Source organism: Urtica dioica, chromosome 4 (assembly GCF_054948205.1).
Source record: "Urtica dioica subsp. dioica isolate 48M chromosome 4, U.dioica_male_clone48M_v1_H2, whole genome shotgun sequence".
Lineage (NCBI taxonomy): Eukaryota > Viridiplantae > Streptophyta > Magnoliopsida > Rosales > Urticaceae > Urtica > Urtica dioica.
This window is the reverse complement of record NC_142759.1, coordinates 22,153,971-22,181,918: the sequence shown is the minus strand read 5'-3', so window position 1 is coordinate 22,181,918 and position 27,948 is coordinate 22,153,971. Positions and strand designations below refer to the sequence as shown.

At 36.1% G+C, this 27,948-nt stretch overlaps 1 protein-coding gene, 1 long non-coding RNA gene and 1 pseudogene across 7 annotated transcripts; all 3 read left to right on the top strand.

Annotated features, from left to right (window-relative positions):
• The first annotated feature begins 6 nt into the window (after positions 1-6).
• On the top strand, positions 7-2,469 carry LOC149401231 (uncharacterized). The gene is made up of 8 exons (XM_089610627.1): positions 7-25; positions 127-361; positions 445-621; positions 736-748; positions 805-854; positions 963-1,770; positions 1,949-2,119; positions 2,455-2,469. Exons 1-8 carry the CDS (start codon positions 7-9, stop codon positions 2,467-2,469), a joined length of 1,488 nt encoding a protein of 495 aa, XP_089466753.1.
• Positions 2,470-6,172: 3,703 nt separating this feature from the next.
• On the top strand, positions 6,173-9,799 carry LOC149401230 (uncharacterized; annotated as a pseudogene). Its single transcript, XR_016296314.1, has 3 exons — positions 6,173-6,272; positions 7,184-8,264; positions 9,782-9,799. The product of XR_016296314.1 is annotated as an uncharacterized LOC149401230 (transcript).
• A 14,293-nt stretch (positions 9,800-24,092) lies between these two features.
• On the top strand, positions 24,093-26,433 carry LOC149401229 (uncharacterized). 5 transcript variants are annotated; one of them, XR_016296342.1, is made up of 5 exons: positions 24,093-24,426; positions 24,522-24,588; positions 25,333-25,393; positions 25,893-25,972; positions 26,180-26,433. It is a non-coding gene; the product is annotated as an uncharacterized LOC149401229 (long non-coding RNA). The 5 variants fall into 5 exon arrangements; XR_016296343.1 differs by having other exon boundaries at positions 24,094-24,426; positions 26,126-26,433; XR_016296341.1 differs by having other exon boundaries at positions 24,094-24,426; positions 26,116-26,433.
• Positions 26,434-27,948: the final 1,515 nt, after the last annotated feature.

Sequence of the window (27,948 nt, the reverse complement as noted above, 5' to 3'; positions counted from 1 at the left end):
TCAAGTATGGAATTTAGCGAGTCAGGTATGTTATTTTGTTACGTGATCATGTTTTTTCGGTTGTGATGTATATCAGTTAAGGCAATTTAATAATCGTTTGTTGTTGGTGTTTTATGTTTTTTGCAGTGAAGATTTTTGATCGTCAGTGTTTCTCTAAAGCCAATTCATTATCCTCTGATCATGATGAAATTCACGGTGATATTGTTTTGGTTGATGACAAGACTTTGAAAAATTTACCCATGAACGTTGATTTTGATGTCAATAATCTGTTTATGAGTAAAAATATTTTGGTTATGGCGGTTAGTATGTTGGCCATGAGAAACAATTTTCAGTTTAGAGTCAGGAGATCGAGCAAGACACGGTATAGTGTCACATGTATTAATTCTGACTGTCCTGGAAGTTGAATGCTAATATTTGTTCGGATTCTAAATTCTGGGTAATTAGGACTTTTGTGAAAGTGCATTCTTGTTTTGGGAAGAATATTATTCATCGCCATAAACAAGCTTCAGCCTCCCTCATCAGTAAGTGTCTCAAACCTGACTTTTCGGGTTGTATGGCGGACATGATTACACCACAGGGTGTGGCGGAGATTATGCGTACCCGATTCAAAGTGGAGATTAGGTATTTCAAGGCATGGAAGGGGTGATTTTGAGAAGTCATATTCACATTTAGAGAAACACTGTGGGATTTTGAGAAGTCTATTCACATTTACCTACTGTGGGATCGATGATTCAGGAAAAAAATCCAGGTATAGTAGTTACTACTTTTGAATGATGCACATTGATTATTACTTTTTATTATCAGAATGTATTATTAACAGTAATTATCTGTGGGATAATGACAGCTGCAATTCGGTTATTACTTTTTATTATCTGAATGTATTATTAACAGTAATTATCTGTGGGATAATGACAGCTGCAATTCGGTTATTACTTTTTATTATCTGAATGTATTATTAATAGTTATATGCCACGAATAACAGGAACATACACGCTTACTGAAACCGATGATGATGGGAATTTCAAATACTTTTTCTTAGCCATTGGTGCTTCAATACATGGATGGAAGTATGTCCGCCCGGTAATATCTGTTGACGGCACTTTTCTCAAAGGAAAATCGCATGGGACTTTGCTATTGGCCACGGCTGAAGACGAAGATAACCATTTATTTCCGTTGGCATTTGCGATCGTTGATTCTGAGAATGACAGAGCTTGGCATTGGTTCATGACTCACATTTGTGCTGCGTTCGGTGTCAGAGATGAGTTGGTAATTGTTTCTGATAGGAATTCATCGATCCCGAAAGCTGTCCGCAACGTTTTTCCGGAGGCAACCTATGCTGTTTGTATGCAACACTTGTGGACAAACGTTAAAGCAAAGTTTGGTAAATCTTTTATCCAGCCACTATTCTATAATTGTGCTAAGGCTTATACGCACAAAGATTTCAATTACTGGTTGAATGCAATTGGTGAGACAAGCCCTAACATAAAAAGTTATCTCCTGGATGCAAATCCTGTTTTATGGTCTCGAAGTCATTTCCCGGGTAGGAGATTCAATGTTATGACGACTAACATTTCCGAATGTTTAAACTCGGTGCTAAAGGAAGCTCGCAGCTATCCCGTGGCTTGTTTAGTGTTGTATTGGCGTTGTAAAGTTCAAAACTGGTTCAACGAAAAAAGGGCACTGATTCCAAAGATGGCGTTGTCATCGGGTCTTACCGAACTTGGTTTTGGAGCTTTATTCAATTCTGAAGAGTATTCAAGAACAATGGAGGTAAGTATATTTCTATGATTTTTTTGTGAAATCATTATTAATAACGCATAGTAATTGTTAATTGTTTATGGAATTGCATGTCAATATCATTAATGATAACCAGTTCGAGGTGATCGAGGGTAGTTTCCACAGGATTGTTGATATTGCGAACAAAACATGTACTTGTTGTGTTTGGCAGTTAGATGATTTTCCTTGCACTCATGCGGCCGCTGCGTTGTATCGAAGGAATTTGAAGCCAATTGACTTTGTGCCTGATTACTACACACAGAAGAACTATGAAGCTACATACTCACAAGATGTGTTTCCAATAGAACACGATGGTGATTGGAATTTGTTGGATGACGACGAAGTAATTCCACCACTAATTTTAAAGCGGCAATCTGGTCGTCCAAAGATGAAGAGATATCGATCCAAACATAAGCTTTTCCAACCATACCATGTACGTTGTGGAAGTTGTGGGAAGCCGGGTCACAACAAAAGGGGTTGCAAAGCTGTTTAGTTTTCGTTTAATTATATTTGTTAAATTTTTGTTACTTGTTTGTTTGTTTTTTTTTTCATGTTATAATTTTCATTCCCAATCAAACAAAAGTTTTATTATTCCAATCTTACCTTTCCAACAAGATTCGTGTTGTTGTTAATGATGCACTCTGTTTATTCTTTATTATCTGAATGTATTATTAACAGTTATTACCCACGTGACTTATTACTAGTTATTAACCAAATTCAAACAGGATGTTGTAAACTACGAAAAATAAGAATGAAATCATACAGTAGATATTAAGAATGGGACCAAAAAGACCAAACCTTAAGATAAATGTTCCGGCGCTATGCTTCGCATTACAAAAGATAATTATAATTCAAACTAAGAAAATTCCAAAACAGACCCAACCCATAAGCATATTGTTTTTGCACCATTTATTAAAGCTAATGGCATAATGCTTTGCAAAACAAAACATAATAAAGAGAAAAAAATGTTAAACAGCCGATAAACATGGTCAAATTCCCAAGTCAAAATTTGGTTGGCTACTAGACTGATCCCCGTTATTTTTCTTCGTTTTCTTTTCCGTTGTGTAGGGTGTTTTAGTCACTGCTGAACGTTTCTGAATTCTTTTGGGTCTCAATACGATTGGAGGTCGCACTTCCACTGTTTTTTTGACGCGTTTTTGTGCCTTCATGATTAGTGGACTCATACAGACTGCCTCTGGTTCTTCTTCTTGAACATCCTGAGAGTTTGTTTCATCGTCAGTAATGTATTTCCAATTATCTAAAATGTATGCTACGTCGTCGTTTATGCGCCACAACTGAGAGGAGCTATAACAAGCAGTTTTTAAACCCCTTAACAACGGGGACGATTCCTGTTTATGGCGATTAATAACTTTTTGTTAAATTCTAGTAATAAACGATTATTTCTTATTATTAATAAGTAATAATTAACATAAATTAATACCATGTATACATGATAATCCACTATGTAAATACGTAATTCATATTTACCATGTTATTTTGGTTCTTCAGGTTTGATGTCAGTGCCACGTTGTTCATGGTTTCCGTCTTTATAGGCGTTTCCTGTCAAATCACATGTTAGTCATGAAGCAATGTTTTCCACAATATTATACGTTATTAACACAAATTACCTCTGCAATATTGCTTTTACCATCATAGATCTTATATCCTATTGACGGAGTTGTTTGTTGGACGTCCACTGAATTTGAGATTGACGCATTTTGTTTTTCCTGTAACACAAATAGATATGATTGGTATTCGGTTAATAAACAGTAATTTACATAATAGTGTTGAATAAATAGTTACCGTATTATCTAGTGGATTGTTATAGCTCAATTTATCCATGAAGATTCGCATCTATTTTCCACAAAATCAATGTTTGTTATAGGAATATTTAAAGCAAGTACATACTTTTTATTATTGCTTACCATGTCATTCAGAGTTAATTCATTTGGAATTTCTTTGTTTTGCATCTGATTTGTGGTCAAATTGTCCTATAATAATCATCAGAGTATAAATGAACAGTTTTTTTTTAACATAGAACAAAAATTTTATAATTCCAAACTTACGGTGCTTTTGGCTTCCGGTGTTATTTTATCAGTATTGTGTCTGTCCCAAGTAGTGCCACCTCCATTCTGTTTTATTAACACAAATGAATGATTAATAACAACCAAATAAATTTATTACTAATTACATGAAACACTTTACCAATCTTTCACCAGCAGGTGTTGGCCAAGCCTTGCCACCAACATTCTATGATAAATACCATGTATTAAACATTATTATATGATAATTACCACATATTAATATAGTAGGATGAGTTTTTTACCATTGGTATCTGAGTTTTTTCTGCACTAGCAGTAGGGGTAGTCCAAGCATTGCCACCACCATTCTATGATAATTACCATATATTAATAATTTACCGAAAAAAATTTACACCATCTAATAACTACCACACATTACCATTGAAGGAGGAGTTTTTTCCACAGTAGCACTAGCAGTAGGGATTGTCCAAGCATTGTCACCACCATTTTGTTTTTTTAACAAATATTAATGATTGATAACTATTAATTACCAAATTTTTCATTATCATTATCAGCCAACACTAATTTAATTAATAATATAAACTATCACAATATACCATTGAAGAACGAGATCTTTCCACACTTGCACTAGCAGTAGGGGTTGTCCAATTCTTGCCAACACCATTCTGTTTCATTTATTAGTTAATAATTTTCTTTTATTACTAAGTTATTTTTTTTAAAATATAAAATTTATTAACTCGTTACCATTGTAGTAGGTGTTGTTTCCTCACTTGCATGAACAGTTTTTCCTTTGTTTCCCTGTAATCATTGTTAATAAAAAAATTAAACATAAAAGACCATTAATATCAACAATCAAAAGCGTAATATTATTATACCTGATTCGATTGTCCCTTTACCAAACCTTCTACTGTTTCCAGCTATCGATCTTCCATGAACTAAAATGAACTATTCTATAATGGATGTACCCATTTTTATTCATCACTACCGATTATTAATCCAAAAGTTCGTACCTTTTCCACCGTAGCTTCGAGTTTGTTCTTCCCAAATCTTGTTTTCGCCATTGCAAAATATCTTCCCCTTTTATTATCCGCGATTTTCAGATACCTTTGTTTTTCAACTTCATTTCTATTTTTTCGCTGACCTTTGGTATTCGGTTTGAGTTTGTTGAGTGTTAGCTTTAAAAATGCCTCGTTAATCGGGTTGTATTTATTGTTATTTTTTTTTCTCATGTAACACATTCACGTAGCATTGGGCGGGAATAAGTTGTAGGGGTACATATGACTATTTGCACCTGGTAATAAATGAAGATGGCCAATTGTCACAAATTATCTAAAAGGTGGCTAAAATGCAATTACAAGTTTCAAAATGGCCATAAATCTAGTCCGCCCAAATTATAATTGCATAAAAAGTGTGGTCATAATTTTAGATTAAATTAGACATATTGGATTTTGGTAATAAATTAGTGTTTATGTCATAGTTTAGGAATAACCCCTTACTAATTTACGTGTATTAGAGAAGCAATTACCAGAAGTGTGGGACTCTTATTATAACAATATTCTTTTTTAATTTCTGAAAATAAATAAAACAAATTGGACAGCAACAATTTAAGAGCATTTGGATAAAAGAGTTTTAAAATGTTGACTAAATTGAAATTGGAATGCTCAATATAACTACTTTAATTGGTCAAATTGAAGTTACAATATTTTAATATGATTACTTTGTTAGAGTGTTCTTATTTTAATTATTTTTAAAGTTAAGAATAAAGCACATAGTATATTGTTCATTGAAGACGTTGTGTTTGGTTTTCATTCCAAAAACTGTTTTTCACTTTTTGAGTTGAAAAAATTGAAAACAAAAAGTGAAAATGTGTTTGTTTTAATTTTTCGGAAAAAATTTTCAAAAAATTTTGAAGTTGTTTTGTAAAAAAGTAAAGAAAACTGAAAACAAATAAAAAGTGTTTTTGGAAATTTTTTTCTTCTCTTCTCTTCTCCTTCTCCTCATCTTCTCTTTTCATTCTTTCAAAAACAAAAATGAAAACTATACCAAACACTTTTTTCAGTTTTTTCACTTTCTCAAAAACAAAAATGAAAACTGTACCAAACAGCTTTTTGAAAACAACTGCAAAATAATTTTTCAGTACAACTACAAAAATTAGAAAATAGAAAACAAAAACTTTTTGAGCTAACTACCAAACACTGTTTTTCAAACGTTGCCTTATTATCTCACTTTATTCTTTTCTTTTCTTCTAGTTCTGATTGCACTGCGTTATGTCTATCTATCCTTTTCACGTTAAGAATTTTGCTCTTCTATATTTTATGTCAATAATTTATTTTCTTCAAATGATCTCTGGTGTTCTGTTATTGATTACAGACGTGACTGCATTTGTATCCAAAATTAATAACTTGGCTCCAAAATTAACGCTCTTAGTCCTCCTCAGCTGTCTCCATTACGCAGGTACGTACACAAGCTGCTTCGTTTTGTTTAGTAATATAATATGTGCACACAATAATATCATACCTTTAGAATGCATGAATTATATATTAATTATGGGTCCGTGTTGTTCATTAGGTCACTTGTTCTTACTTAAGTATATTAATTTTTTTTTCCTTCTAAATGTCCAAGCCCTTAACATAATTTCTATATATTGTTTACAGTTTTCATCAAGAAACAAAACTTTATCACAAATCAACCAGAAATTTGACATCGGTAAGTCAAAAGGTTAATATAAAGTATTGTAGATTAACGATCTATATTTTTATGTGTGGCAATTTATCGATATATAAAAAAATAGTATGTATAGTTTAATAATTTGTATATCTTCAGTATTTTTTTTCTTCATATTTTGTAATCATTTAATCAGTGCTAATCACCAATTCCCTTTACTATAATCAGTGACGGAGCCATGATTTCAATCAATGGGGCAAATTTGAGAAATATTTTTTAGGAGGGATATTATTGAAAAAAAAACTAACAAATATGGGTCAAAAACATAATTATTAGTAAAATTTAGGGGAAATTATAAGAAAATATAAAAATTTGAGATTAAAAAAATAATTTTCAAAAATTGAGGGGGGCATTGGCCACCCTGACCCCCATTTGGCTCCGTCACCGACTATAATTTTACATAGATTCTCAGTTTTTCTCCTGCATGATAATTAATTAGTTTACTATAATTAATTAGCTATAGAAAGTAATTATCTATTGTACCATCGGAGCCCAAAGCCCAAAGGTACGTTGATCAAGCTGGGAGATGTGCTATTTTTTACACGTTAATATAAACCTATAGTGGACATGTTCTTAGTAATTCAAAATGAGCTTTTATTTTTCAGTAAGGTTGCTCTTATAACACTCATCATTATGTGAAGGCACTTATGGCGATCAAGCACTACAGCCACGCGGATCATCCTCTCCGGCTGATCACAGAGTACAACCTAATTGGCGGAACCAAATGTGGGATCTGTTTTGAGCCGATTGTCGCATCTCCTTTCTACGCCTGTGAGTTGTGCAAATACTACGTCCACAAGCATTGCGCCGATTTGCCACGTCACATCGACCACCGATTCCACCCCGACCACATGCTAAAATTGTCGTACGAATGGAGGGGTCACTCGTGCGACTCGTGTGGCCGATCATTCGACCACTCTCTGGTCTACACGTGTCGAAGATGTGACTTCGACATGGACGTGGAATGCGCTCTGATGATGGCTCCGACTCCGGAGCAACAACGAAGTTGCATTCAACATTCTGGTCATCCTCATTGGTTGTTCCCACTGATCAACGGCGGTGACCGTGTTTGCTTGGCATGCAAGGCACGGTGCTCGGGCCAGTCGGTATACGGATGCGAACGGTGCAGTTTCTTCTCGCACAAGTCATGCGCCGAGCTTCCCCGCCAAATCCCCAGCACGGTGCTCTCTATACGCATGTGAGGACACGTAATAATTGGACTTCTCTATGTGTCTTTTCGAGGGGCCTCAGACACAAGAAACATCTCACTTGCAATATCGCTCTAGAATGCCCCGAGTGTGACTTCGCATTGTGTTGGCCTTGTGGCAAGAACGCGAAGAGAGTCGTTACTTATAGAGACCACGATCACAATCTCTATTTTTTGGAGGGAAACGATACCGATCCCGCCTGCCAGTGTGACGTCTATGACGGTTATTGCAAGAGACCAGTCACTGCAAATTCCAGAGAGCTTGCCCGTTCTGGAGTTCTTGTATGCGTGGAAAAAGATTGCAGTTTCAAGGTTCATCTCTTGTGCGGTCTGTTACCGCATTTGGTGAAACATGAATGTCACATTCACGCCTCTCTCTTCTCGATTCTCTCTCCGAGGACGATTCCGGAGAATATTACTGCGACGTTTGTGAAGAAGAAAGAGACCCGAGAATCCGGCTCTACGCCTGCAAGGAGTGCAAGTATTTCGCTCATGTCCACTGCATCATTTCCGAGGTAAGTATCGTATCCAGGTATTGAAAAATTGTAGTGTCACTTTGTTCACCAGTACAAATATTGCATTACAGAACGCTAATAAAAAAATCAGACTCGTGAGTGAAATAAAAAGTTAATAAAATGAACCGCTCAATATTTCACCAAATGTGGAAGCGACATTAAGAGCGACATGTCGCTTCTAAGTAGCGTGAAAAATATAAGAAGCGACAATTGTCGCTTCTATTCTTAAAATATATGATTTCGAAAGACCTCATCTTTGATATCCTTGATTTATCATGGAAGTGACAATAGTCTCTTCTAAAAGCCAAATGTCGTTTTTAATTAGAAGTGACATGTCGCTTCTAATTTTAAGCATTTCTAAAAGTGTTATTTGTAGTAGCGTCAATCCATAAAATATACATGTATTTGACACCGATGTAGCAGCTTCAAATATGTTTTATTCTGTTATAAAAAAAATGTTCTTAGAGTTTCAAATTTGTGCTCAAGTTGTAATTAAATGGTGGAAATATACATTAATGGATGTAGTAAAACAAGAAAGAAAGTGATAAGAATAGTCTACGCATAGATTGAAAATTAGACATTTCATTAGCAAAATTAACTACTTACAAAAAGTGGATTGAAAAATGATCAAAGTTTAGGATGTAAACATAAGAAGGAAAAAAATAATGTAAATCTAGGGTTAGAACAAAATTAGATAACTTGAAGTAAAATATATAAAAAAAAGATTTAACTAGTGATCCAATCAATTTAGTAGAACTGGAAGTAAAACTTGTTGGAAAGATTTTCGGTGTTTAGGAAAAGTGTTTAGAAGTTTAGAAGCTCGGTTATAAATTAGAGAGGTATAAGAATATTTTGTAGAAATGAGAACTTTTTATTTCGGCTTTATTAAAAAATATAAGATTACATGTACTCTAAGGAGAACTCTATAAACAGCAATTCTAAAGAGTACTCAACTCTAGAAATGCAAGACTATTCTAGAGAAGATGACCCACCTTAAGAAAAATCTAGAGATTCTAAACAGTACAAGATTTTTCTAGAAACATGATAAAAAAAAACTACATGACTAAACACAAAATAACTAAGCCTAAATACAATAACCCAACATCAATTTAATTATTCAAGACACCCTCTTAAACTTGATTTTGCTACTCTGAGTAAAATTCTTAACTTGACCAAAATTTTGCGCTTTAAGAGGCTTGGTGAAGATATCAACTAATTGGTCATGTGTCCTCATGCACGTACTCCAACTGCACCTCATTTTTGGTAACACTATCTCTAATGTAGTGATAACGTGTGTCAATATGCTTACTTCGATCATGGAAAACTGGGTTCTTCGCCAAATCTACTGCTGATTATTGTCCACGAAGATCTTAGTTGGCTCCTCTTGTGGCAAACTCAACTCCTTCAGTAATTTTCACAGCCAAATCGCATGACAAACACATGAAGTGGTAGCTACGTAGTCTGCCTGGCAAGTGGAAAGAGTGACAATAAATTATTTATTTGACATCCATGTGCAGGTTTTGTCTCCAATGTAGAACACAAATCCAATTGTGTTTTTCGGTCATATGTCTCCACCCCAGTAGCTATCGCTATATCCGAGAAGCTTGCAATAATTAGAAATAGAGTAATACAAGCCAAAGTTTGTCGTACCATTGATATAGCAAAGAATCCTCGTTGCCGCCTTCAAATGAGTGGTTGTTGGGTGCTCCATGTGTCGACTGGCATCTTCGACGGCATATAAGATGTCAGGCCTCGTACACGTTAAGTATCGGAGGCTTCCAACCAAGCTCTTAAAGAGTGTTGAATCCACTTTTTCTCCTTCCTCGTGCTTTGACAACTTGATTCCACATTCCAATGGCGTGCTGATTGGGTTTGAGCTATTCATTTTGAACTTCTTGAACACCTCCTTGACATAGCCTTCTTGATTGATTAGGATTCCGGAGCCGTCTACTTGTTTCATTTTAGTGCCGATGTAGTAAGACATGAATCCAATTCCAGTCATATCATCTCGAACTCCTTCGTCATCTCTTTCTTGAATTCCTCGAACATGTTTAAAGTGCTCCCTGTGAATATCAAATCATTTATATACAAGCATACAATCAATATATCACTGTTTTGAATTTTGATATAGAATGCGTGTTCGTATGGACAATTGATGAAGTCTCTTCCTTTGAAGTACTTATCAATTCGAGCATTTTAAGTTACTGGGGCTTGTTTTAACCCATAGAGCGCCTTCTTCAACCTCAACACTTTGTCTTCTTCTCCCTTGACTTCATAACCTTGTAGTTGCTTGACGTAGACTTCTTCATCAAGGACCCCATTTAGAAATGCCGATTTGATATCCATTTGATGTATCTTCCATTTGTTTTGAGCTGCCAGCGATATGATTAGTTTAACAGTTTCTAGTCATGTAACATGAGCGAATACCTCGTCATAGTCAATGCCGGCTCTTTGGCTGTAGTCTTTTGCCACCAATCTTCCCTTTTATCTTTCAACTTCTCCTTTGGAGTTCTTCTTTGCCTTGTACACCCACTTCACACCGATCACCTTAGGTCCCTTTGGAAGTGAAGCTAACTCCTAGGTATCATTCTTCTTTATTACCTTGATCTATTCACCCATGGAGTTTATCCAAGTCTTCTTTTCCAAAGCTTTTGAAAGTTCATAGGCTCGCAATCCGCAAATAGACAATAGAGAGTAAAATTGTTTTGATTTTTCATTACATCATATATCTCTTACAGATTTCTAAAGTGGGGAGTCCTTTCACTTATACTTTCTCCTTCTTGAAAACTCAGAGTTGGTGAAGTCCGTGGGGTAGCCGGATCTTCTATTGTTTGCTCTGGTTGTTCCAAAAAAGTTGAAATAAGTTATAGTCTTCATTTTTTGATCTCCAATCTCATTCTCCTTCTTCGTCGAAGATGACATTTCGACTGGTGATTGTTTTCCCCATATCTGGACTGTAGAGCTTGTAGCCTTTAGAATTGGCATCTTAGTCGATGAAGATGTACTTCTCGATTTTTTCATCTAGTTTGCTTCGCTTCTAGTTTGGTACATGAACGTGAGTTATGCTTCCAAATACTCTTAGATGTTCCGGGCCTTCTTCCACTCTATGCTTCTTCTGGTGTTTTACCCAACATGCTTGTCGTCGAAGATCGGTTTGATAGAGAAATCTCCCACGCTACTGCTTTCGCCCATAACTCCTTTAATACTCTCTTGCTCTTGAGCATGCTCCTCACCATCTCAAGGATTGTTCTATTCTTCCTATCTGCTACTCCACTTTGTTTAGGTGATCTTGGCACCATTAGTTATCGCGGAATGCCGCTATCTTCACAATACTTATGGAACTCATTTGAAGTGAACTATCTTCCTCGGTCGGATCTCATGACTTTGATCACAAGGCCTCTTTCATTCTCAACATGGGCTTTGAACTTTTTAAAGTTCTCAAACACTTCTGATTTTTCCTTCAAAAAGTACACCCATGTTTTTTTTGAATAGTTATCAATAAAGAGAAGGAAGTAGTTACTTTTAGTAAGTGATCTTGGCTTGATTAGACCGCACACATCTGTGTGTATGAGTTCAAACGGCTTATGAGCTCTTAAACTTGACTTGATCAGACCGCACACATCTGTGTGTATGAGTTCAAATGGCTTATGAGCTCTTAACATTGACTCCTTTGGAAAGCTCATTTTTAACTGATTTCTGAGTAATCATCCTTCACAGTCTTGATTGGGGTGGTTGATGGAGGGAATCATTTGACCATTTCTTTCTTGGAGAACAACTCTACCCCTCCAAAATTGAGATGCCAAATTCAAGACTACTCTTTGTAACACATCTTGAGACATAGTGCGATGTCATTTTGAATGTTGAGGATGAACATTCTATTTCTTGACATCAAAACCTTGGAAATCTAGTTGCTTGCATGGTCTCTTATAGAAAAGATATTATATTTTAGTTGAATATCATAACCTTTCTCTAATAGTTGTCCTAAGTTCAAGATGTTGCTCTTTAAGTTAGGCACATAGTAAACATTGGAAATGAATTTATGATCGCCATTCTTCAATCGAATGAGAACGTTTCATTTACCTTTCACCCCCACCTTTTATTCATCTCTAAAAGCAACGTTCCCCTTCACCGATTTATCAAGCGCTACAAACATGCTTCTTTGCCCACACATATGGTTGCTCGAACCACTATCGAGGTACCATTGCATATCTTCACCCTTTTCACTGTCTTTGTGAGCCAACAACAATGTTACGTCTTCTTGGATTCTTTCTTCAACATGGTTGGCATTCTCTTCAACTCGATCATTGTGCGCAGCTATACATTCGGAAGCATAATGCCCAAACTTCGAACAGTTGTAGCATTTGATCTATGACTTGTCGTACCTTGGTTTTGAAGCCCATCTCCCACAACCTCTTGATGAGCCTCCACCTCTTTTGATGTTGTTGTCATTGGGCCTCCAACCTCATCTGTATCCATATCCACGACCGCGTCCTCATTCTTGACCGCCAACTCTTCTTTGTTTAATCAAACTATGTCTTGAGTGCATGCTCCACGATATCTTCATTCTTCTTTTTCGTTTTTCATAAGCTTGAAGGAACCCGATGAGTTGCTCTATTGTCATGGCCTCCAAATCTTTCGTCTCTTTGATTACATTGACAATATGCTCAAACTTCGAATCCACGGATCTAAGAACCTTCTCCATGATTCTCTCACCATCTAACTTCTCGTCGTTTCTTTTGAGGTTATTGGTAACCGTCAAAACTCTTAAGAAGTAATCGGAGACGAGTTCACCTTTTCTCATGTACAAGGCTTCAAACTTTCCTCTTAAAGTTTGAAGACATACTTTCTTGACTTGATCTGCTCCCTTGTAAGACGTTCAAAGCTTCTCCCAAGCTTCAATGGCCAACTCTTCTCCCGAGACGTTCTCAAACATGTCTTCATCAAACCCATGATAGATTACACAAAGAGCCTTCTTGTCTCTCTTCATTGAGTCTTTCAATATATCCTTTTGAGTTTGAGATATATTGTAAAGGTGTAGAGCCTAATCGATCGACTTGATGATTGAAGACCTTACAACGATGATTCGCAGATTATATTATGTTTGTAGTCGAAGGTATTTTTGGAATTTTACAATAGTTAATAGTCGGAAAAAATTATGTTGTAAAGGTTATTAGTTGAGGGTATTTCGAGAATTTCAGGCGTGTCTGTTAGTCCTAGTGATTCCTCATAAATACTTTGTGCACCGTTTTGTGTTTGTAGAGCGCATGAGAGTTATAATCAAATTTTCTCTCGATTATGGGTATTAGTGAAAATCTGCAGCGACAAAGTGGACGTAGTTTTCGCATTGAAAATGAACCACTATAAATGTGTGTGTGTTTTTTTTCTTTGCGTATTATTTTGCTTTAAGATTAGGTCGGGATTTAGGGATAAATCCGTAACATAGACTATTTTCACTCTCTGGGTCGGCGTGGCCTTTCTCGGCTATCTCCCACATGTCATGTGCTCCATGCAGAGCCACCATTCTAAGACTCCAATTGTTGTAGTTGCTCTTTGTGAGCATATGGACTTGGAAGGGAACACCACTATTCCTCATCTTTAGGAGGATCTTCAAGCTTTGATACCACTTTGTTGGAAAATGTTTTGGGTGTTTAGGAAAAGTGTTTAGAAGTTTAGATGCTTGGTTATAAACTATAGAGATAAAGAGAATATTTGTAGAAATGAGACTTTATTTTGGCTTGATTCAAAAGTGTAGGATTACATATGTATTTATAGTACTCTAAATAGAACTCTAGAAACACCAATTCTAGAGAGTTCTCAACTCCAAAAATTCCAAGACTATTCTAAAGAATATTACCACCTCAAGAAAAATCTAGACTCTCTAAACTCTACAAGATTTTTTTAGAAATATGACCAAAAACTATTACTTGACTAAGCCCAAATGCAATAACCCAAATCAATTTAATTATTCAACAAATCTTCGCCTCTTTCTTCCAAGCCGTTTTAGAAAGCTTTAACATTTTTTTAGCAAAAACTTATTGGAGAAGTGGTAGTTCATAATCTTACATAATAAAATATGTTTGTTAACCATGTTGAAATAGGTTGTTGATATATTATTTACGGACATGCGAAGAGACCAGGCGGTGCTCAAGGCCATCGGACAAGAATTATTTATCTCGAAAAACCGTAATGCAGGCGAGTTAGTGATACAGGAAACATGTATCACTTTGGAGTATATAATCCAGATACTACGTCAACAGGACTCAGTGGAGTGGAAAACGTTAATAAGGTATTACGTATGGAACCAAATCACATCAGATGGTTTAGAATTTAAGTTCGATGATCAAGATAGTGATATTGATAAAGTATTGAAGCTCTCAAACTTCTCTGAAAGTTGTTTTGAAGACTTGTTCGAAAACGATCTCTCTACATTTTACGACAAGCCTGTGTGCAAGATGGTAGCTAGATCGCTTCATTTGAAATCGAAGACTGACGAGCCAGGGAACAAAATGGTAATTAGATCTAGTGATTTGAAATTGAAAACTTTGATGGTTCAAGGTTACTTTATACCTCACACCTTAGTTCATATCATGACATGGTTGCTTCACGAGCACAAGGATATCAGTTGTCGTCGAGGATCGAGGGGATTCAAGAGCCTTTGCTATTTCATCATGTGTGACTTGCTGAGAAACATGTCCAATACTCTAGTGTTAAACATCACCAGAGATGTTCTTAGAAAATGGTATTTCCACTTGAAATTCCTGCGTCGTCAAGGATTCAAAATTGACTTTGTGTGTACTCGTTTTGAAAGTCTTGCGCGCGCTTTTTTGGCTCTTCAAGCTGCGAGACTTGAACATGAAATCCCAGCGTTGCTGCACGAGAAGAAAGCTAAACTGAAACAAGAGATGGTTAAAATTGACTCTAAATTGGATATGTGTGAGGCATTTCATGGTTCATCTTCGAAATCAGAGTTTATGAGAGTTTGCCTTAAAGAGATTGCTGAGTTGAAGTGGAAGAAAGCTTTTGTTCCTGATGATTCGTTCTCGGGCAACACCCCACAAACCCTTGTCACTAGATTGTGGGATTGATTGTAACATACAAAATGGGAGTGAGAGTTTCACATTCTCATGTTTATTATATATTCTTGATTAAAAACTTATATTTGTACTTATTCTCTAAATAAATGTATGTTCATTTATCATATACATATTTTATAATGATTTTATTGAAGTATCTATCATGATACTAAGATAAGAAATGACAACAAACATTTTTGTGTTCAAGTTGACACTTTTACAAGCAAAAATGCGAGCAATTGAGTGACAAAAATGCCAAACAAAAGAACAAACGCCTACGAATGTGTTGAACGGCTTGGGGAGCTTCCGATCGGTGTTTTCCCGCCATCAGAGAATCTTTCTCGACTAATTCAATTGGCTATAAGTATTAGTATTATCTCTCCTAGAAAAGTATATGATTACTCCATTTTGAAAGTGAAGCCCTGACCGTCCGTGTCTCTTTTTCCCAAACTTGCCAAGCTAGGAGACAAGGAGGAGGTTGCTGGAGTAGCCTCGAACGATCGACGGGGACTCCATGATTGGAGCGAAGCTGAGGTACTCGAGGGAAAGACGCGCGTTCTATGTGACTTTGATTGTTGTTGCTACTTTATTCATTCACTTTATTTTTATTTTGTTTTGCAATTTATTCAATCAATTGGAAGAAAAAAAAGATATCGGTTCGAGATTGTAATGTATGTGGTGGAGGTGGAGAGATTCGTAGTGTTTGTTGCGGGTGGAAGTCAGAGATTTTGTTTCGGTTTTCTTTTTCCCCTCTAAAATATTCAAATAGTCTAGAACATGTATGATATATTTTTTTAGTACCATGTGATAATTTAAACACACAGTTTATAAGATTCTTAATATTCAGTAACATAACTACATACGAAACTATATATCTTTCCAAAAAAAGTTTTTTAAATTTTGCCATAGGAAAAAACAAAACCGTTTTCGGAATTATTATTGCTGTAGCAGATATACCGTTTGGTAAAATTAGTACAAATATAAAAATAACAAAAATAGACATGTCTTATATTTATAACTACAAATTATCTATATATGTAATTAATATGTAGACATAAAATAAATAATGATTATTATATAAAATTTGAAAAATAATCACATATTTGTTTTTTATAAAAAAAATATATTTTATATACTCAAGGTAGAAGGAATTAAATCACTAATCTTCAGTAGTGTATTCGTATAAAGCTAATGTTATCGTTAGATAATTAAAAAGTGAAAATAATGAAGATTATAAAGTGAAGTGTGAGATACACATATTCTCTAGTGTTGCTCTATGGGACCAAAAAAAAAAAAAAAAAAAAAGAGAATGACACTGAGAAAATTGTTTTATTAATAAGGGCTTAGAGCATCTCTAATGCTAACATTATATTTTGGTATAATTTTTACACTAAATCTAGTTACACTATATCTAAAACCTAAAAGAAATATTCTAATAAAATGCTTTATTATTAGGCTTTTTAATCTAATATGTTTTTAGATTAAGTGTCTTAATTTTTTATTATTATTATTTATGTCCAATTACATCCATAATAAATAATTTTATTTTATTTATTAATTGGAAAAATGACATTCTTCCACCGCAACTATGACAGGTGTATCCCTCGAACTTTCAAATCAGTTTTAATGTTATTCAAACTTTTTTTTTTTATCAATTTTTGTCGTTCCGTCAATTTTTTTTGTCAAATCAACAGTTGGGTAAAGAATGATAGTATAGTAATTTCGTAATAAACAATTTCAAAAGAATGATGATTAACAATTATTTAAAATTAAAAACACCTATACATATATACAAACACATATATGTATGCACGCAAGCAAATTCTTTCTCTTTTTTTTTTCTCTCTTTCTTTCTGATTTTTGTATTTGCCTGAGATTTCTCTCGAACACATATACGTACAGATGTTTAGACCCACATTATATATAATAAAAAAATCTAAAATAAAGGAAAAAAACTGTTAAAATCCCCAATATGTTAAACTAATATGTGAAATTTCCAATTTATTGCCTTAAACACTACTACAAATGTTGGATTACACAACGGATATTCCACAACGGAACACGGTACCGTTGTGGAATCTATATGCTTCCACAACGGTACAGTTGTACTGTTGTGGAATGTCCGGGATTCCACAACGGGTCACTGTACCGTCGTGGAATGTCCGGGATTCCACAACCGTACAACTGTACCGTTGTGGAATCTTTATGCTTTCACAGCGGTACTGTGGTACCGTTGTGGAATCTCGGACATTCCACAACGGTACAGTGACCCGTTGTTGGATCTCCCCGCGGCCAAACGCTTCCACAACGGTACAATGTACCGTTGTGGGAGAATTGTAAAACCAACCATTTCGCCGCGGCGAGCTTAAGCCTTGGCCGCGGCGAAATGTTTCCACAACGGTACAATAACCCATTGTGGAAACATTTCGCCGCGGCCACGTATATATTTGGCCGCGACGACATGTCGCAGATTGGAACTTAAAAACTTCCCTCTCGATTTTTTTTTCAAAAATTTCAGAAATTTCATTCTCTTCTTCTTCTCTCTCTCTCTCCCCCCGACCAAAACCCACTCTCTCTCTCTCTCTCTCTCTCCAACCCACGCCCACTCGCCGCCCCTCCTTCTTCCTCCGCCGCCGTTGCCGCCCTCTCTCTCTCTTCTCTCTTCTTCTTCTCCGCCCTTCTCTCTTCTTTCTCCGCCCTTCTCTTCTTCTCACCTTTTTTTTCTTTCCCGCCCTTCTTCTTCCCCGCCCTCCTTTTTCTTCTCCGCCCATTTCTTCTCCCCCGTCCTCATTTTCTACTCCGCCCCCTTCTTCTTCTCCGCCCTCCATCTTCTTCTCTGCCTCTCTTTCTTCCAAACCCACCAAACCCACTCTTCACAAACCCACCAAACATTCCGACCCACCCCCACACAAACCCACAAACCTTGCCTCCGACCACAACCCACATCTCCGATAACTTCATTGACTCACCACGCTCCATGCTCGTCGTCTTCACTCCGGGTAAGTATTTTTTTTATTTAATTTGTATTTTATGTTGAAATTAGGTTAGAATTGTTTTTTTGTGTCTAAATTATATAGATATTGAATATTGAATTTGATATTTATGTAGAAAATGAGTGTGGAATTGAATTTTGGTTTGAGTTTATGTTGGATTTGAGTTAGAATATTTGATTACCTTGAGTTTGAGTTGGAATTGAGTTAGAATATTAGATTGAATTTCGGTTTTAGTTTGTGTTGGAGTTGTTTTGAATTGAAATTGAATTTCGGTTTAAGTTTATGTCGGAATTAGTTTAAATTGAAATTGAATTTCGGTTTGAGTTTGTATTGGAATTGGTTTGAATTGAGATTATGTTTAATTATATTTTTTCATAGATTATGTCTACTACAACCAAGGAAGTGGATAAAAAGGTAAATTAATTACATGTTATTTGAAGTATTTCATTTACACGAATATTTGTTTTCTAATGTTTTTTGTTGTTGTAGTAGACAGTAACAAAAACCTTGCCTCCGACCACAACCCACATCTCCGACAACTTCATTGACTCACCACGCCCCATGCTCGTCGTCTTCACTCCGGGTAAGTATTTTTTTTATTTAATTTTTATTTTTGTGCTGAAATTAGGTTAGAATTGTTTATTTGTGTCTAAATTATATAGATATTGAATATTGAATTTGATATTTATGTAGAAAATGAGTGTGGAATTGAATTTTGGTTTGAGTTTATGTTGGATTTGAGTTAGAATATTTGATTACCTTGAGTTTGAGTTGGAATTGAGTTAGAATATTAGATTGAATTTCGGTTTTAGTTTGTGTTGGAATTGTTTTGAATTGAAATTGAATTTCGGTTTAAGTTTATGTCGGAATTAGTTTGAATTGAAATTGAATTTCGTTTTGAGTTTGTATTGGAATTGGTTTGAATTGAGATTATTTTTAATTTTGTTTTTTCATAGATTATGTCTACTACAACCAAGGAAGTTGATAAAAAGGTAAATTAATTACATGTTATTTGAAGTATTGAATTTACACGAATATTTATTTTCTAATGTTTTTTGTTGTTGTGCGTATAAGGATTTTTTTTTTCGGATTTCAAACTTGACAACCAATGAGCCCGAAGTAACAGTCAATCAAAGTTTACGTACAATTGAAGAAGTCATATACACCGGATAACTTAGAAAAAGTTCGAGAAGAGTGGGTATTTTACGTACAAACTTTTATAGAATGTGAATATTAGTTTGATTTTGGATGATATAGATATTTGTTTTGGATGTTTTTTTAATATACATTTGGTTTTGGATGTTATGAATATTTTGTTTTGGATATATAATTTCATTTCAGGTTTTTTAATTAGAAAACTACAAAAATAGCTCTCAGGTACAATTTCGCCGCGGCTACGTGTATATTTCGCTGAGCGAAACTTTACACAACGGTACAATTGTACCGTTGTGGAAAGATTCGCTGCGGCGAACTATACACGTTGCCGCGGCGAGATGTTTAAATCTGTTAAATTTTTCCACAATGGTACGAGTACCGTTGTGGAATCATTACACAGCGGAGGATTCCACAACGGTACTGTACCGTTGTGGAATCACCTGTTTGTAGTAGTGAAACAATTACAACAACAAATCAAAGAAAGGTCAATGGAGTTCTGGTCTGATTTCGGCAGAGATTTATCATCTCGATATTGGAATGTGTGGAACTTAACTAGTTGCCGAGCTAATGAGCTAAAGACCGGCGCCGAGCTGACGAGTTGGAATGCTGAAGACCGATGTCGATCACCGAGCTGAGATTGATCGCCGAGCAGACCACGTCGAGTTAGTGACCATACGACAATGTGTATGTCGATTTGGTCATAAAATTAGGTCAAGGGTAAATGTCTCCAAAGTTTGAGTGCAAAAAGAACAGCTGCGAGCTCCATATCATGCGTTGGATATCTTGTTTCGTAGTCCTTGAACTGTCGAGAGGCGTAAGCAATCACTTTTCCTCGCTGCATCAACACTGGTCCTAAGCCTTGTTTTGACGCATCACAATAAATTGCAAAACCTTCAGTTCCTTGTGGGATTGCAAGGATTGAAGTCGTTGTTAGACGCTTCTTTAGCTCTTGAAAACTGCTTTCACATTTGTCCGTCCATTCAAACTTGGTTCCTTTTCACGTCAATTGCGTCAGAGGCATGGCCAACTTAGAAAATCCTTTCACAAATTTCCTATAATAGCCAGCTAAGCCTAGGGAACTTCGGATCTCCGTTACTGTTTTTGGTCTACTCCACTCCTTAACTGCTTTGATCTTTGCTGGGTCGACCATAACTCCTTCCTTTGCAATAACGTGACCCACTACTACAAAACTGGGATCTTACAACGCTTAAAAACAGTTGTAGAATGATTCTACAACGCTTATTAAGCGTTGTAGAATCCAGTGTTGTAGAAGCTTCTACAACGCTTAGATATCCATTGTAGAAGCTTGGCTTCTACAACGCTTACGCATCCGTTGTAGAAGCTTCTACAACGATAGAGTTTCATTGTCCAATTTTCAAAAATTACAAAATTTTTCGCCTCGGCGATGTATATTTCTCACCACGACGAGGTATTCTACAACGGATAAGACATCCGTTGTAGAACTATATCGATGTGGCGAAAAATATACACCGCCGCGGTGAGAAATATCTGGGTTCTGCCCCAATTCTCGTCGCAACGATGTATATTTTGAGGTTGTCTTCTAGTTTTTCTTTTACCGCTACCGCTAGAACTAGTAGTAGTGGACGACATGAAATCTAAGAAACACAATTCCAACTAAATATCCAATGCAAACTCAATTCCAACGAAATATCAAACAAATATGGTGTTTCAAGCTAAATTATATCAATCCATACTCTCAATTCCAAACAAACACTTATTTTCAACCTAAATTATACATAATTCTCAACCAAAAACTAACCCGGAGTGTAGATGAGGATCATGAAGGCGTGGAAGAAAGAGAGAGTCGGAGTTGTCGCCGGAGATGCCTAGGCTTGTGTGAGTTTGACGTGGTGGTGGATTTTATGGGTTTGTGGTTATGGCTTTTGTTAGTTTGAGGTTTGGGTTTTGTGGGTTTGTGGGGACGGAGAAGAATAGTGAGGGCGGAGAGAGAGTGAGGGAGGAGAAGAAGAGAGCGAGGGCGGAGAGAGAGAGAAGTGAAGGCGGAGAGAGAAAGAGAAGTGAAGGCGGAGAGAGGGTGAGGGCGGAGAAGAAGAGAGAGGGCAGAGAGAGAGAGAGAGAGAGAGGGTGGAGAAGAAGAATGAAGAACAATAAAGAATGAAGAAGAAGAATAATGAAGAAGAAAAATTGATTAAGTCTGAAATTCGGGCGGACTTTTTGAAAAAAATTAAATTTTTAGGTTTTAAAACGCTTCTACAACACTTAGAGTAAGCGTTGTAGAACTCTCGCCGAGGCGAGACTGCTGAAAAGTAAACCTAGGATTTTCTCGCCGCGGCGAGAGATAGCCTTTGCCGTGGCACGAATATCTTAAAAAAAAAAAGCTCTTTGGAACTCTTCTCGCCGCGGCGAGAATCCTTCTTCGCCGCAGCGAGAACCTTCTACAACGGATAGATATCCATTGTAGAAGGTTCTCGCCGCGGTGAAGAAGGATTCTCGCCGCGACGAGGTTTATTAAATTTTACTAATCCTACAGCGCTTAGATTAAAAGTTCTCTCCGCGACGTGAAAAACACGCCGCCGCGGCGAGGCTTCTACAACGGATAGTCTAAGCATTGTGGGAGATATGAAATATAGTGAAATTTTACAACACTTATAGTAAGTGTTGTAGAAATACCAAGCTTTTACAACACTTATAGTAAGCGTTGTAGAAACATCAAGCTTCTACAACGCTTAGCCATAAGCGTTGTAGAAACACCAAGCTTCTACAACGCTTAGCCGTAAGAGTTGTAGAAGCACCCAGTTTCTACAACACTTATTTTAAGTGTTGTAGAATCTCGAGTTTCTACAACACTTAGCCGTAAGCGTTGTAGAATATGGGTTGTAGAATCCAACATTTGTAGTAGTGACCCAAGAAGATTACATTGTCAAGCCAAAATTCACACTTCGAGAACTTGGCATAGAGCTGTTTTTCTCGGAGTTTCGCTAGAACCATCCTTAAATGTCGCTCATGATCTTCCTGAGTCTTCAAGTATATGAGGATATCATCTATGAAAACGATCACGAACTTATCCAAGAACGCCTCAAACACTCGGTTCATTAAATCCATAAATGCTGCAGGAGCATTCGTCAATCCAATAGACATGACTAAGAACTCATAATGCCCGTACCGCGTTTGGAACGCTGTCTTTGGGATGTCTTCACCTCAGACTACAAGAAAATAGAGTATCAGAGACTAGAGTATCCAAGATTGATTTATTAGTCTTTGATAGTGGACATCTAAGACTGATTGTGCTGTCTCTAATACTATCAGAGACTGATTTTCATGCGTATACTATTCGAGACTAATATTTAGTCACAAATATATATTTCTCCGGTCATAATTTTAGGAGAAACTAATTTTCGGTCACAGATGTATTCCCTCCAAAATGAAAAACAGCGCAAATCGTAGGAGACCAATTTTTAGTCTCCGATAGCTGGCATCCGGGACTGATTTGGTTGTATCTGTTGGTATTTGGGACTGCTTTGGTTGCGCATACTATTCGAGACTAATAATTAGTCACAGATATATTCCCTCCAAAAATGTAAAAATGACGCAAATTTGTATAGACTAATTTTTTGTCTCTGATTACGGGCATTCGAGACAGATTTGGTTGTCTTGAATAGTATTCGGGACTGATAGTATTCGCGACTAATTTTCGGTCATGGATGTATTCCCTCCAAAATGAAAAACGGCGCAAATCGTAGGAGACCAATTTTTAGTCTCCGATAATTGGCATCCGGGACTGATTTGGTTGTCTCTAATAATATTCGGGACTGATTTGGTTGCGTATACTATTCGAGACTAATAATTAGTCACAGATATATTCCCTCCAAAAATGTAAAAATGACGCAAATTTTTAGAGATTAATTTTTAGTATCTGATTGCGGGCATCAGAGACTAAAATCTATTCTCCGAAAATGAGAAAAATCGAAGACTAACAATCAGTCTTCTATACTCTTGCGCAGTGTCTTATTGGAGACTGAAATTCAGTCTTGAAAATATTTATGTATCAAAGACTAAAAATTAGTCTCCAATACAATTTTTTTTAATACCAAAGACTAAACTTTAGGGTTCTAATGAATTTTTTTTTTAATTTTTTAAAATTTTTTAATTTAGTTCTGATTGAACATTAGGCCTTTAGAAACATTTTTATTCTTTTACTTATTTTTTTATTATGCGCTGTATCTTAGAAATTGTAACGACTAAATTTTTTAAGATAAAGGTTGCATATTAAGTTTATCAAAAGGACGGTAACAAACTGTGAATGAAAATTAATGATTTTTAAGGTGATTTTAAGGTCGGCAAGGTTCTGAAATATTTTCGAGAATTTGTGACGGACCACAAAAGTGAAAATAAATTCCAACGACCTTAAATAAACTCGTCGTGAATTATTTTAAGAAGGAAAATTATTTACTTAACTTTTCAGTCATGTTTCTCATTTTCCGGGAAAGGAATAAAAAGAAAAAGATTAATTGCAACATATAAAAAGAAAAGAAAAGTTGGGTTGTGGAGAAACTGGAAGAAAGGGAAATTGAAAAGGATTTAAGGGCAATTTATGAAAATTTTCTCAGCCTCATCCATAAGAGAACCGACTCATCTCTTTGCTTTATCTCTTGGACGCGTGAGACAGAGAAAGAACGAAACCAAAAGTGGAAAAAAAATACACAGAGATTAGAATGAAGAAAGAGAGACTGAGAAAGAGAGAAAGAAAAGAGAGCAAAGTAGAGAGAGAGAAAGAGAGAGAGAGAGAGAGAGAGAGAGAGAGAGAAGAGAGAGAGAGAGAGAGAGAGAGAGCGAGAGCGAGAGTGAGCGGAGATCAGAGGCCGGAAAAGAGAAAAAGAAAGAGAGAGGGAAATGGAGAGACAAATAATTTCAGCGTGGAAGAGGAGTAAATGCTCGCTGGTATTATTTACTCGTCTCGAGGTAATGGATATCTTAAATTATTCTCTTTGGTTATAATTTCGGATTAAAAATTAGGATTTGAATTTGAAATCAAAATATGAGGGTTTGATTTCTAGGGTTTGGAATTGAAGAAATCGGGGGCTTCTGCTCTCGAAGGATTCCGACAGTGAATCAAGGAAGAAGGTAAGAGATTGAGGTCGTGTTTTCATCTATGTATCGAAGTAAAAGGACATCATTGATGGTTGTTTAGGTACGGTCAAAAAATTTCCAAAGAGAAAATGGGTTTAGCATGATTTTTTTAACTCAGATATTCTGAACTGAAGGTTGGATTTGGTATTGTTTTACTTGATGATATGTTGCTAAGATTATAGATTTTTGGATTGAATTAATTTCTTTTATTACAATTTGAAATCTAGAATTGATCTTTTGTCTCGTGTTGTTTTTATCCGAGCGTGACTCTGAATTTGAAATTAAATCTTAATTGAAGCTGTTTTGTTTAGTCTGATGGTAGTTCATTAATGATTTCCGTGATGGTTAGTTTGAGGTTGTTTCGATTCGATGATGACTCTGTTAAACGATGACTTTCATTTCTCTCGTCCTTCTTGGTTCAATAATAAAATTGATAAGTTCGAAGGTATTGACTGATGGATTTCTATGCTTAATTATGAGAGATTGTGCTTGAATTAAGCATCTCAATTGATTGAGTCTGAGAATTATGGATGGGTGATATTTATTGGTTGGTTGGATTTTGTTATGTTGGAATTTGGGGATTTTTGCCGTGTTCAAGGTCTTGGAATTGAAATTTGAGTTCTGATGAAGTTATGCTCTCGTATTCTCTCTATTGTGTTTGAATTGATGTTGAAGATTGATTGATGTGGATTTGTTCTGATGAAATTGAAGGCTGACTGTTGGTTGACCGTGATTCAGCGGCAGAGATAAAGAAGGGCTGGCCAAACGTAAAGAGAAGCTCGCCGGATTTAACATCAAGGCAAGGAATACTTGATTCCATTTTTAATTTGCTCGAATTTCAAAATCAAATCTGAAGGGTTTTGAATTGAATTTCTTGGATTAGGTTTCGAAAACCTGAATTGTTTATGGTTTTGGACAAAGATTTCTATCCACGATTTTATGAATATAAGGTTTTGTGGCTTTCTCAGTGATAACCTAATGCTAATATTTACTCATTGTTTCATGTGCTTCTCTACCCTACTAACTTGCTGCCTGTTGCATATGAACTTCTAATTTTTTTACTTTAGACTTGATATGTTGAGTTGACATTGCCATTTGTGCTGTGAATATCTTGCAGTCTCGTAGAGTCTTTTCCATAAATGAAACTAAACACCGTTTAAATTTAAGGGATTAATCTGTTTTAATGATCAATCTTGTAGACATTATTGTGAAATAGAGCTGGAAATATACACATAACATATGTAAATTTGCTTCTTAGATAACGTTCTAATTTTTTTTTACAATGCTTGTTCATAAAGTTGTCCGCTGCCGAGCTCGTCGTCCGTTACAGAGCCTGTTGCCGCCTCTGTTCTACTCTTCCTAAAGCTACTCGTTGCCGGTAAGGTTTTTTTTTTGTTTTATAAAAAATTATCTGTTTAAATATTTGTTTTAGTGTAGGATTGAAAATCTTATTGTAAAATAGAACTGGAAATATACACATCTATCTATGTAATTTATAAGTTTGATGATTTTGACTACAAGAAATATCTAGGTACTAAGTTTGATGATTTTGACTCGACCATGGTTTCATCTACGAGCAATGAAGAAAGTGGTGATCAAAGAAATGAGAACTCCAACGGCATACCAGGTCAAGAGCGTTAGTAAATCGCGGATGTCGGATTCAACTTTAATATTTTATTTATCTTATATATTTTTTGCAGTAGAGATTTGGTTATATTTGGATTGTTTTTTATTCTTAGTTTTTCATGAATATTGTTTTGACGATTGTGCATAATTTTATAATAAATTAATTTACGAATTTGTAGGTACGAAAGCTAAAGGAAGCTTATTTTAGATTCTTATGTACTCTCTGATTTAATTAGAAATTGGAAAATTAGTCTTATATACATAAATGCTTGTCTTAGAAGCATTATATTTAGAGCTAAAAATTAGTCTCCAAAGCACCATGACAAGATTAAATAAACAGTCTCACAGATGCCACTGTATTGGAGATTGAAAATCAGTATCGAAAGCTCTACATCAAAGACAAAGCAAGAAATGGAACAGCGACTAAACATCGGTCCTTAAATTACGTTATCTGAGACTAAAATTCAGTCCGGAAATCAGTTTATCTGAGACTAAAAATTCGTTTTAAAAGGCTAACAATCAGTCATGTTATCCGAGACTAACAATCAGTCACGTTATCCAAGACTAACAATCACGTTATCCGGGACTAAGAGTCAGTCTTAAAAAGGCTTATTAGTGACTAAATACGAGTTCTCGGCCGACCTTATTAAGGACTGAAAAATGTGGTATCTGAGACTAGTTCTTTGTCATGAATATTGCGGCGTATCCGAGACTGACTTTTAGTCCTTGATAGTAGCTCCGCCACTAGGTATCCGAGACTAGCCTAGGAGACTGAAAATCAGTCTCGAATACTCATCCGAGACTGTTTGTTAGGTATCGGAGACTAAATAATTAGTCTCTAGACCTTAAGCTGAATGTAGCCTGAACGTAGATCAATCTTCAAGAAAATTTGCACTCCCGCTAATTGATCAAACAGATCGCCGATACGAAGAAGCGGATACTTATTCTTGATAGTCACTTGGTTCAATCCTCGGTAGTCGATGCATAACCTTAGAGAATCATTCGTTTTCTTCACGAATAACACTGGCGCTCCCCACGGCGAATGACTTGGACGGATGAAACCCTTATCCAACAACTCATGTAACTGCGTCTTGAGCTCTTTCAGTTCTGTTGGAGCCATCTGGTATGGTGCCTTCGATATCGGTGCAGTTCTAAGGATCAATTCTATGCAGAATTCGATCTCCCGATCAGGTGGTAACCCTGGTAGATGTTCAGGAAATACTTCTAGAAACTCCCTTATGATTAGAATATCCTTCGTTTTACCTTCTGCTTCTTCGACACATCTCTTACGCCTGCTAGGAATCCAGCACATCCACTCTCTAGCATCCTCAAGGCTCTCATTGCTGACACCATTGGAAGGGCTGGTTTCTGAGATGATACATGAAAGTAGAACGATTCACTTCCAGGAGCTTGAAACTTAACCTCCTTCGTATTGGAGTTAATCACCGCGTAATGCTTGCTTAACCAATCCATTCCGAGTATAACGTCATAGTCAACCATTTCAAGTTCAATTAGATGAGCCATCAACTCTCTACCTTGAACGTAAATTGGTACATTCTTGAACCATGACTTAGATTCGAACACATCTCCTGTCGGACTGACGGTTCTGAACGGGTAGGAAAAATTCAACTTTTCACTTCCTAACTTTTCAGCTATTCTAGATGCAATAAATGAATGCGTAGCACCTGAATCCATGAGTACATAAGCTGAAAGATTTCCCACGGAAAG